This window comes from Micromys minutus (assembly GCF_963924665.1).
Source record: "Micromys minutus genome assembly, chromosome: 18".
Taxonomy (NCBI): Eukaryota; Metazoa; Chordata; class Mammalia; order Rodentia; family Muridae; genus Micromys; species Micromys minutus.
The window spans coordinates 48,909,290-48,921,321 of NC_137953.1; the positions used below are offsets into that span (position 1 = coordinate 48,909,290).

Here is a 12,032-nt window from a genome sequence, read left to right on the forward strand (position 1 = left end):
CAGAGTCCTCAAGGTCCAGGCCCTCTGAGAATGCATTACAAGCACCATCCTAAGCCAAAACCCTTGATGATAAATATGTCTTCAGACAGTGTTTCTGAACAGTGGTTTGCAAATCTGAACCACGAGATTGACTAAGTTTAACTAACACTTCATGTAAAAGAGGAAACAAGAACAAAGCAAATAATCACATTACAGTGCCTTGAAATCAGCTGATAGCCCTAAAATTAATGACAAGCCTCCATGAATAATTAAGGCAATTAAGTAACTATAACCCACAAACCCTGTAAGAACCTAACAAGTGAGAAAATACTTAGAAAATATCCTTATGAAGTTAACTGTCAGCAAACAGTTCTTTAAAGGCCAACAGAATCTCTTCAGCTTGAGGGGCTATGTGATCTCTTTCAACTATTCATCCCTGCCTTTGAGGCACAAAAGCAGTCAAAACCAGTGGATAGTCACAAACTAACCAGTGAAGCAATGCTCTAATTTAAAAACCAAAACGTAGGAATCTATAAAACCTCATCCATACACTAAAGTCTATGAACCAAAGGCATTAAAAAATGGTTTTAATTCAAAAACACTAAAATCTTACCAATTTTAATGAATCGACAAGGGAACATCTGTTCATCAATTTTATGTTTCAAGGTAAATGTCTCTTTGTTATAATCATTCTTCAAGCCACTGTTAGGTGGGGGGAGGGGAAAAGAAAAAACACTGCATGTTATCAAACATAATTTCATAATTTAGTAAACACACTAAAGCACTCTAATCCTATACTCAGATGCTAAGCTTACACCAATGCTCACATTGCATATTCAAGACAATATAAACAAGTAGCTGAAAAGGGAAGCTGGTCAAAATGTGCACATCCAAATCAACTGCAATACTCTATGCCTTAAACTATACAAAAGCAAATGAAGAATGTTTCACATGGACCAGAGAATGTGGCTAGCTATATGGAAATGTGTGGCTATCATTAATATAGAGTTTAATCTTAAAATTTTTTAAGTAGTAGGAAAGAATTAAAAACAAGTCAGTAATATCTAGCAACTTCAAAAGGCCAAATATTAGAATTAGTCAAGGAATTAAATTTCTCAGTTATCTTTTTATCATCCATAAATTTCCAAAGGCAATCTTGTTCTGCTGATTTACTATTATCTCCTTTAACCTAAGTAAAAACTAACCCAGATCATCTTTTATTTAACCAAGATTGTTGCAAGTGTTTATAGGAAAATCCCTAACCATCACACCACCTGACACCCTAAAATACTTGTATGACTTAAATCAGAGCATCAAACTAGTACTTACTCAAGTAAAGTCTTTTCTTAATGAGGCAACTGTATCAAAAATGCATTCCAAATCGCCATGGCTTTGTCTCTGTTGACAGCATCCCTTTTCCTCCTGCCTGGGACTTCACAGTTCTGGAACTCTAGATTGTGCTGCTCTTTTCAGATGGTGAGACATGCTGCCAAGTCTTGTTTTTTGTTTACTGAACCCTCCCCTTTCTCATCTCTAACAGTAAATCTTACGCTACTATTTGAGGACTAGGCAATTCATGTTTTGAGTTGGGTTTATATTTTCTAATATCCATGTTTTTTTTTTTCCTTCTACCCACAAATGGGTAGTTTGTTTTGGAAGTGGTAGGAACTGAACCCAGGCCTTTGACAGTGTCAAAGATTTTCATTGAAGTAGAAAGTATTTCTAAAGTTATTGACAGATCAAAATTATGAGTAGGGAAAAAATTATTTGATTCTTTCTCCATTATTTAACAATTTTAACTAGTATCTGGTAATTTAAAAAACAAACAAAAACTTACCAACTTAAGCCACATTATTAACAAAGGTATTCGCAATAAAAGCAGAAAAGGTTCTTTACTTCCTAGGAAGGGCACAAAGATTCAGCTATGAAGAAGGTAGATGAGGTCTGTAGTTTGCTGCAAAGACAGTCCTTTCCACCCCATAACAAAACCCACCTGGACAACAGCTCTGTCATATTTTCTTCATTCATTCCACCAAAAACTTTGAATTTCTTCAAATTGCACACATGAGTTTTCTCATATTTTCCAAATGTAATATTCTGGACTATAGCAGGCCGTTCAAGCTTCAGAATCAAGTACTGAGGGAAAAAGACAGAAAGAAGCAAAGCTACATCCTCTGCTTAAAACATGTAATAACTTAGATATTAGAACCTTTGACAGTTAGCAGAATAATGTTCTATTGGCTTAAAGGTCTTTGTTTTGTCTTAAAGCTGAGAATAATACACAATACCCTAATAATGACTGTTGCTATTCTTCACTCAACAGAGGCTGCCAACTGCATTTCCCTGAGTGCTGAAAACAGACTGAAAGAAGCCGAGTGATGTAAATTCTTATCAGTGAATGACACTGAACTAAAGACACACCAGACTAAAACTAACCAAATAGAGCAAGGCTAAAATTCAAAAATAGCAACCACCTATTCCCACAGAATGAAGTCAGCAGATCAAAACCAAACTAATAATTACACACACATACACACACATGCTTAAAATTAATCAAAACTGATCAAAATTCATTTTAGGCTAAAATATTTAGATATAATTTAGATTAGAACTTGGAAGCATTACATAAAAAGCACATGAGCAAATTTTATGGTATTGGATTCTCAGGTATATCAGAAACACACACCATAAAGCTTCACATGCAGATACTCAGTTTTCCCAGACACCTTGTTAAAAGGTCTATCTCTACTCTAGTGAGTATGTTTAGTTTAATTCCTGTGAAAAACTAGGTAGCTGTAGCAGGATGGATTTGTATCTGAATATTCTACTCTGCTCCACTGATCTACATTTCTCATTGTGCAGTGTCATACTAAGCTTTGGCTCTATATTACTCCTTGAAACTAGGCATGTTGATTCCTCTGCTTGCTTGGTTGCTTGCTTTCTTTTGAGAGGAGGAAGTGTGTGGGAGGGAGTAGTAGACAGGTAACACTGGATTGATTTGGATACTGGAATTCTTTTGTGTTTCCAAATAAATTTTAAGATTGTTTTTTCTATTTCCGTTAAGGATGGTATTGGCTTTTTATTGGGATTCTGTTCAATCCTGTAGACTACTGTCTTTAAGACAGCCATGTCTGCCATTCTTCCAACCCAGGAGCACAGGAGGCTCTTATCTTCTATTGTCTTTTGATTTCTCTCCACGTCTTTCACAGCCCAGATTAGATTTAGCTCAGGATATGGGTGTGGACTGTGATAGGACTGCTCCTCTAACTTCTTTCTCAACATGCTGCTGGTATACAGGACTGCTACTGATTTTGTTGCCAGTCACTTTGCTCAGTGTCTGTCAGCTCTAGTAGTTCTCTGTACAGTCTGCAGAATCTTACCCTCTGCAAATCTGTCCAATTCATATGCCTTCTGTTGCTCTAGTCTTGACCCTCGAGCTGAGAATCCCAGAACTACACTGAGGAAAACGAACAGACTTACCTTTTTTTGATTTTAGTGGAAATGCTTTGAGCTCTGTCCCCTTTAGTATAATGTTGGCTATAGATTTGTTATATATAGCTTTTATAATGTTGAAATATGTTCCTTCTATTCCCAGTTCCTCGGGTGTTTTGCCTGCATGCACTAGAAGTGCTGCCAGTGCCAGTGAAGGCCAGTAGAGGGTGATAACCCCGCCCCCACCCCAGAACTGGAGTTATGGAAGGTTTCTGAATTGCCATGTGGGTACTGGGAATTGAACCCATGTCCTCCAGAAGTGCAGCTAACGCTCTGAACAGCTGAGCCATATCAGCTCCCACTCCAGGATTTTTATCATAACAAGCTGTATGATATCAAAAATGCTTTTGGCATCTATTGAGAGGATCATGCAATATGGTTAGTCACTGAGTACATTCATATGACATATTACATTCCTTGACTTCTGAATGTTGAACCCTTCCAGCACCTCTGGACTAAAGCCAACTTGATCAAAGTGGTGATCGTCTTTATGTGCTCCTGTGTTCAGTCTGTGAGTACTTTGCTGAGAAATTTCGCAGTTATACATATCAGGGAGATTGATCTAACTGTGTGTTTACAGAATTCTGATATGAGTTCTGATACTGCCTTTATAATTGTTTGGTAATGTTTCTTCATCTCCTATTTTATGAAAGAATTTCAGAAGAATTACTTTTAGTTCTTTGGAGGTATGGTAAAACTCACCAGTAAATCCAACTGGAACTATATTTTTCTAGTTATATTTTTTAATTATTACTTCAGTCTATTGGCTTGTTACAGAATTTAGCCATACACTAATTTTGGTAAGTTATATGAACCTAGAAACACATCATTCCTTTTAGATTTCCAATGTAACAGAACACAAGTACATACATATACATACAGCCTAGCACTCACTATGTAAATCAGGCAGGCCTTAAACTCAGAGATCTGCTAGTCTCTGCCTCCCTCAGGAATGCTTGGTTAAAGGCATGTGTCATCCCTCAATGAGCACCTATTTTTAAAGTATTCCCACCTCTAACTTTATTAATTTGAGATATCTCTTTTGGTCATTTTGTCTAAGTTTATAGATCTTGTTTCAAAGAACCAGCTCTCTTGGTAAGTTTTTTTCTTGTTACTACTTTTCCTTTTTGTTTCTCATTAATTTCTGCCCTGAACTTTTGACTTACATATTTATTAGTGTGTGTGAGGAAATAGGGTAAACCAAGATGCCGGGTGACCTCCATTATTTTCCATATTCTTTCCCACGTTATTCCTTTGAGGACAGGTCACTTCCTGTAGTGGGTGTGGCCTAATGCTGCATGTATTGTGATGTTAATTTGGGTCCTCAAAATTGTTTATAGGAGAGAGTCCACAAGGTAGCCAATAGCTGGGCAGGGCATACAGAGACAAGACTCGAGGATTCCCTGGCTTGGGACAGGAAGAAGGAAGAAAGGTGGAGGAAAGGGGACATCATACCTGAGAAGAGTGGAAGACAGGGAGATATAACAGCCATGTGAAGGAGCCAGAGGGCTGCCCAACTGGGTCCAGTACTGATAAGGTAGAATACAGAATTTGATAATTGAAAACTGGATTATCAGTGGGAGGATTAACGACATGGAGTTAATCAACCAGTGGCCCAGCTATTGCACTATTTAAGGCATATCAAAATATAAAGGCTGTGTGTGTGTCTTTCATTCGGGATCGTAAATAGCCAGTAGCCAATCACCAGCAGATGGAATGTATTTAAATAACTAATACAACTCCCTAAACTCTAAGTTCAATCTTTTATCTTTTCTTTCTTGTTCGTTTGTTTTTCCAGCCAGGCTGGCAGCCAACAAACCCTAACAAATCCTCTTGACCCTGCCCCTCAGAGCTGCAGCTAATGTGCCCACGGGACCATAAGTGGGTGCAGAGATCTGAACTCAGGTCTTCATGCTTACACAGCAAGTACTCTTCCCTGCTGAACCATGTCTCCAGGTCCTTCATCATTTCTTTTTATCTACTGATTGGGGTTTGTTCTTGTTTCTTCTGTGTTGTTGTGGGTTTTGGTTTTTTGGATTTTGTTGTTGTTTGAGACAAGGTTTCTCTGTGTAACCCTAGCTGTCCTGGATTCACTCTATAGACCAGGTTGGCCTTGAACCCAGAGATCCTCCTGCCTCAGCCTCTTGAGTTAAATTAAAGGCCTGTGCCATCACTGCCCAGCTTGTCTTTATATTTCTCTGGCCCTAAGGTGTGGCACTAAATCCTAAGATCTTTCTGATGTCTAATGTAGGCACTAAGAGTTCCAGTCTTCTCTTGTAGGATTACTTTCATGCTATCCCATAGGCTTTGGTATGTTGTGTTTCATTTTCACTTGATCTTAAAATGCTTTTATTTCTTTTTGATAGTGTGCTGTTAAACCTCTATGAGCTTAAATATGTTCTATAGTCAATCTTACTGTTGGTTTGTAGTGTTTTCTTTCCTTGTGATCAAACAGAGTACAGGAAATTATTGTTATTTTCCTATAATTGTTAAGATTTCTATGTCCTAAAATAAAATTTTAGACAAAGTTCCATGGGCTGTTGAGAAAAAAATATATATTCTGCAGTTTTAGGAGAGAATGTTCTGGAGATATTTGTTAAGTTCATTTTGTCTATAATATCAGAATCCAGATGATCTGGTTTACTTCTGACACAGCCTCAAAAGGTCAAGCTGTGCCTTCACACCTAGCAAAGTGTGCTGTGTGAAGCTGAGTGCACTATTCAGTGCATATATGTTTAGATGTCTTCTTGGGATCTCTCTCTCTCTCTCTCTCTCTCTCTCATTTGAATGTGCAGGGTTTCTTGTTTTTTATTGGTTTTTTGAGAATTTTGTACTATATACTTTGACCATAGTCACACACCCCTACTTCTCCCAGATACACCCTTAGCCACGCAACTCTGTATCCTCTTTTTAGAAACACGTGAAGACGTGTGGCCTTTTCTAGAGAATGGCTGTTCCTTTCACAGCAACCACCAACTGCCTTGGCTGGGGGTAGGACTTCATGCCCACCTCTCACCTCCATGTTCTTATAGTCTTGCCCTGCACCCACACAGGACTCTGTGTACTGTTATGACGGCTGTGCATTCATGTGTGCAACTCCCCACGGTGTCCAGAAAACCCACTTTGCTTTTAGTTATCTACTGCCTCTGGCTCTCACAATCAGTCTGTCTGTCCCCTCTTTCCTGAGCCTTGAGAAGGGGGTTGTAAACAGAGGTCCCATTCTGAGCATTTCTGAGTCTCTTACTCTTTGCACCCTGACCATTGTAGGTCTTAGGGTTTATCACCATTTAGTACAAAAAGTATAGATTAGTTGACAGATGTACTAATCTATGGGTATAAGAAATCATTGGGAGTCAATTTAACACTATAGACATTTAGCAGAGTAATAGTAATAGATTCTTTCCTTGGACCTATACCCCATCTAGCCACAGGTTCTTGGCCCTGATAACAGTGCCATACCTGGGTTGCAATATGTAAAGCATGCCTTAAATCTAATCAGGAACCTTTCTAAGGGTTACCTCATCACATCTGTGCCACTACTGCCAGGTGGTAGCTGTATATCAAGTATTCTTTGTTTCTTCACACTAGGTTGCCTCTTTCTCAGTGGTGGTCATTAAGCTGGAATTGTAGGTTTTTCATGTTACCTATTGTTTTTGCACTGGGACTTATGCATCAGGAATTCAACAACTGGTTACCACCGCTGTTTAGGGTCACCTTTCTTTTTTTCAGTGGCATTATCTGAAGTTTCTTGGAAGGACTAGGTAGCAGTATGGCTGAGGTGTCATTTTTCACTGTTAAAATATTGTTCAGGATATCAAATTCTATCCTCAGTCCTCTTCTGAGGGTAAACAACATTAACTACAACAATAGACACTACGCAGGGGTGGACTTCCTGTCTGCTGAGTTCCATATGGCATCTCTCACATGCCCATCCTATCTCAGAAGGCTGTCTGGCAGCTGGCAGCCCCTCCCTGATGGATCTGAGGACAATTCTGGATCAGTATCTGGCTCTGGATCCAGATCAGGCTCTAGTTCTGGTTTTGGCAGGACATTCCGAAGCCTCTGCAAGTGGATCCCTAAGTACTAAAGTGGGTTCTGGCATTCCTGTACTGAATGCGTATCTGGTTAGCTGCTTTTGGTTCAGCTAGGAATGTGTGAAGTTTAGTCATGGAGATAAGTGGCGTTTGCTGGTTCACGGGTGAAGTAGCTGAAGCAACCCCAGCTCTAGCAGGTATTAGTCTCTGACCTCACAGTTGGGTTTCTAAGACTAATCTTAAAATAATTACTTTGAATCAAGTTTTATATATAATCTCAGGAATTCAATAGTTGGTTGTCACTCCTGTTTTAAGGTCCTTGCTTTCATAAACCTTAAGCATACATACAGCTTTAAATCAAGTCCTTCCCACAGTCTTCAAACCAGAAGTCAGAAACAAGTTTAAAAACCAATAACCACTAATAGTGTAAAACTTCTCGATATTTATCTACACACCAAAACTGTGCCTGTTCTGTCCATAAATAAAACTAAATTGCTTATGTCCCTTGAGACTGGCCACAAGGAATCTCAGATTTGAGTCACAATTACAACTAAGACGTTGCTTACATGTTATCTAATTCAAAATTAAAGTTAGTTTACTTAATTACAAAACTTTAGGATTCTTTTATCTGAGGAGTCAAGAGATGGAATGCTAACTAATTCAGGGTTCTGCTTGTTCATCAGGAACAGAGAAAATATCTCAGCTCTACTCTACTACCAGTATTTAATTTGGTGCCTTTTGAATACTTACTAAATAATTTTTTAATGAATGAAAAATATATAAGAACATTAAATGCTACTACTTTTCAAATATAATTGAAATAGGAATTTCACAGTAAAACATTCTAATTTCAGTAATAAGGTCAAAGTAAATAAAAATACAATCTTCGCTCTGGCAATATAGTGGTACCATGTTTGGGTAACACATAAAATTTTAAGATAAAGTATATCACTATCGAGTGACCCGAATAGCAAAGCAACAGACAAATTAAAAAAAGAAAGAAAGAAAAAGAAAGAAAAGGAAGTACAGAAACTAGGCTCCCACGAACTCTACTATATTGTTTGTCTATTTTATGACACTATAAATGCACCTATTATACCCTAAGCATGTATAATGAAAATGATCTTTTAATAACAGCACTACTTACCATGAAAAAGGAAAATATAGCTCCTGGCCCTAACACCTTCTACATACACCAATCTTAACATAGCACATTGGCTTAGCAGGTGCAGGTGCTTGCAAAGCTCATGATGGAAGAACAGACTCCCATAATTCATCCTGGTATCTCCGTCCGTGCATACTCACCCACATATACACATAAGTAAACATTAATTTTTAAAAGATCACAATAATAATGTAACAAACTATGTTGACTTTTCTCAAAAAGCCCCCCAGTCAAAGATCAACTTACTAATATTTACAGAATGATTTGAGTATAACAGAGTGGGAACAAAACCTGGCTTAGATCAGAACAGCACTCTAGTCCTTGTCTAACATTTTCTTCATAAACTGGACTCTTTTTAAAGAACAAAACAAAAAACAACTTACTTTTGCATCCTTATTGTTTTTATCCATAAAATAAAATTTTAACAGACCAAAAATAAAATGTTGCTCACAATTCCAAAGACAAAATCAACTCTCAATGGATTCTAGGTAACAGACAGCAATTGAGCAAGTGCCCAACTACAACACCTTCTAACAGACTTGGGTGCTACATGTAAACTTACCTGGGGAGGATAGTTGCTCTCTGAAGACCATCTGGAAGATTGATCATTTGGTTTATCCACTAAAATGTTCCTAGAATTAAAAAGAAAGAAGGAAAACTGAAGTGATTAGTTAAAATAGTAAATCAATGGTCAAAAAAAGGAAATAATCCGCCATTATAAAACAGTTGAACTATCACAAAGTCATACAGTGTTTGTGGTTTGAAAGAGAACAGTGTATAAGCCATGAAAAGAAGCACAGAAAGCCTCTAATTAATGTAAGTTTTAAACAGCATTAAAAAGAATGAGCCAACCTAGAGGTATGAGAAGAGCTGGAAAAGAATAAAAACAGAACAAAGGCTGTAGCATGAGGTTATAACAGGAAGCATAAAATAATATCCAGAGTCCATACTGCCACAAATAATCATAACACACAAAAAATAAATAAAAATTTAAAAAATCACACAAGCCCAAACTGTGAAACGTTAAATAAAACGTATGACTAGTATTCTTTTGAAGACTATCAACTGAAAAACAAACAACGCTGAAAAGATGGCTCAGTGGTTAAAACCTTGCTTTTGCAGAGCATCAGTGTTCAGTCCCAGCACCCCACATAGAGGCTCACGGCCTCAGGAAGACAGAAAGTTGTACAGAGGTTATAGGTTAACTCCTCAGGATGACGTGTTATAGAAAAGGAACTGATTAGCAGTTACCAACGAGTTCACAATTAGAAAACACACTAGAATTGAACACAGTGTCCAGCAAACACCTCTAATCCCAATACATAAGAGGGGGCACAACTGGAAGGAGAAGGCATGAGAGGGAAGAAGAAGCAGGGGAGTGGAGAGGGGGAGTGGAGAGGGGGAGTGGAGAGGGGGTGTGGAGAGGGGGTGTGGAGAGGGGGAGTGGAGAGGGGGAGTGGAGAGGGGGAGTGGAGAGGGGGAGTGGAGAGGGGGTGTGGAGAGGGGGTGTGGAGAGGGGGAGTGGAGAGGGGGAGTGGAGAGGGGGAGTGGAGAGGGGGAGTGGAGAGGGGGTAGTACAGATTTTAGAATTACCAGATAAGAAATTATTTTAAATAACTATGATTATCACTTTAAGAGTTCTAAAGAAATAAGTAGACAATACATAGGATGGGTAGGTAGCATTCTAACATTCTAACAAAATTCCCAAGCTGAAAAGAGAGGGAGAGAGAGAGAGTGGGAGTGTCCAAGGACTGCAAGAGATCCTAGAGCTATGACACAGGAGCAGAAGAAATGTTTAAGGCAATCAGTGGCTGAGAAATTTTGGAAGCCAGTAACAGATATCAAACCATCTATCCAGGAAGGTAAGACAAAACCAAGAAACAAATACAACAACAATAGAAAGAAAAAGGGGAAAATCTACATCTAGACTACACTGGCTAAGTTTCTCTATTGTTGTGATAAAAACTATACCAAAACCAAACAGGGGAGGCGGTGTGGTGGACATCTCATGTTTAAGAAATGTCAGACTAAAAACTCAAGCAGGAACAGAGGTAAGAACCACAGGAGAAATGTGCATGCTGGCTTGTTCTCCATAGCTTGCTCAGCTTATCTGCTTTTTAAAAAAACAAACCCACAGAGAAAGTCATGAAAAAACATCACAGAGTGGGGAAAAGTCCACTACAGAGAAACAAGGGTAAGAATTACAATAACCTTCTCATCAAAAACTCAAGCAACTAAATGAACCATTTCAAGTACTGAAAGGAGAGGGGAAAGAAATCCAATCTTGATATGTGATTTGAAAGTAAAGAGGGAATACTCAGGGTTAAAGGTCTAAGTGGGGCAGGTCAGAGTGGGTGGATGAAGGAAGAGACAGGGGTAATCAAAACTAAGGATGTATTAAAGATCCTCCACTAAGAAAGTAAAGGTATTTGAACACAGTTTCCTGTGTGGGTGAGCGATGATTTCCTCAGAAGACATGGTCATTAGATGAAAATCTTAGTACCAGGAGTGGGGTACTTTAGGCCCGAAAACAATATCGCCACTGTTCTTTATGCCCACAAGAACTAGACCTTAAACACTCTACTGCTCCTCAGCACATATTGACTGTAGGACACAGAGAAATCAAACTGGAACTGACTTGAAAACTTCCTCACAGACAGCTAATGTTCATGATGCTGGAAGGTGCTACACAGGCAGGTAGGAGAGTTGAGTCATCAATGCTATGACCCGGCGATGAATCCAGGACATTACAATACTAACTTCCCAGGTAAGGATACCCACCAGTATAGTGAAGGAGTGAAGACTATGGGATAACCAACCACTTTCTGGTTGACTCTAAGCCCTGCTCCTCAGAAGGGAACTCACGTTTGGCACTGTAAACCTAGTCAAAAAGCCATGGTTCCAGAGGTCACATGCCATGGGGGTGAGAATGAGGGTGGGGGGTAAGCCACGTCAAAATGCCTTCTACATATTTGCTTATGCCCACAGATAAGTGCTACTCTCAACCCTGACCAGAAAAGCTGATTCTATAGGGAGCAACAATTAATGCAAAGATTAATAAGTAGGTCAAAGTGCTGAGAAAAGGTGATCGTTAAGTACTCAAATGGGACAACTACTCCCCTGTTCTGCCGAGCTCTAGCAAGACAGTGAAGAAAAGGGGAGAAAGAATGTACAAGTTGAAAGAGAGATGGGGTGGGAACCTGTGAAATGCTGTGTGCTGGGCATGGCATGGCTTCTACATTCATGAACTCACTGCAATGATGGTTACTCAAGAAGGGGAAATCATCAGGGACAGAAGGGTACTAATGAAATGTGTCAATTCTTCAAGAAGACACAACAATTCTTAATGTGATTGTACCAAA

At 38.9% G+C, this 12,032-nt stretch overlaps 1 protein-coding gene across 2 annotated transcripts in view; it reads right to left on the reverse strand.

The window, feature by feature from the left end:
- MKLN1 (muskelin 1) overlaps positions 1 to 12,032 on the reverse strand; it is a 114,166-nt gene that overhangs the window by 80,379 nt on the left and 21,755 nt on the right. For both annotated transcript variants that reach the window (XM_080932219.1, XM_080932218.1), the window contains exons 2-4: positions 9,233 to 9,302; positions 1,973 to 2,115; positions 593 to 681 (exon numbers count right to left, since the gene is read on the reverse strand). In XM_080932219.1, the coding sequence (XP_080788345.1) occupies positions 593 to 681; positions 1,973 to 2,115; positions 9,233 to 9,302 (302 nt within the window). The remainder of the gene's footprint in view (positions 1 to 592; positions 682 to 1,972; positions 2,116 to 9,232; positions 9,303 to 12,032) is intronic.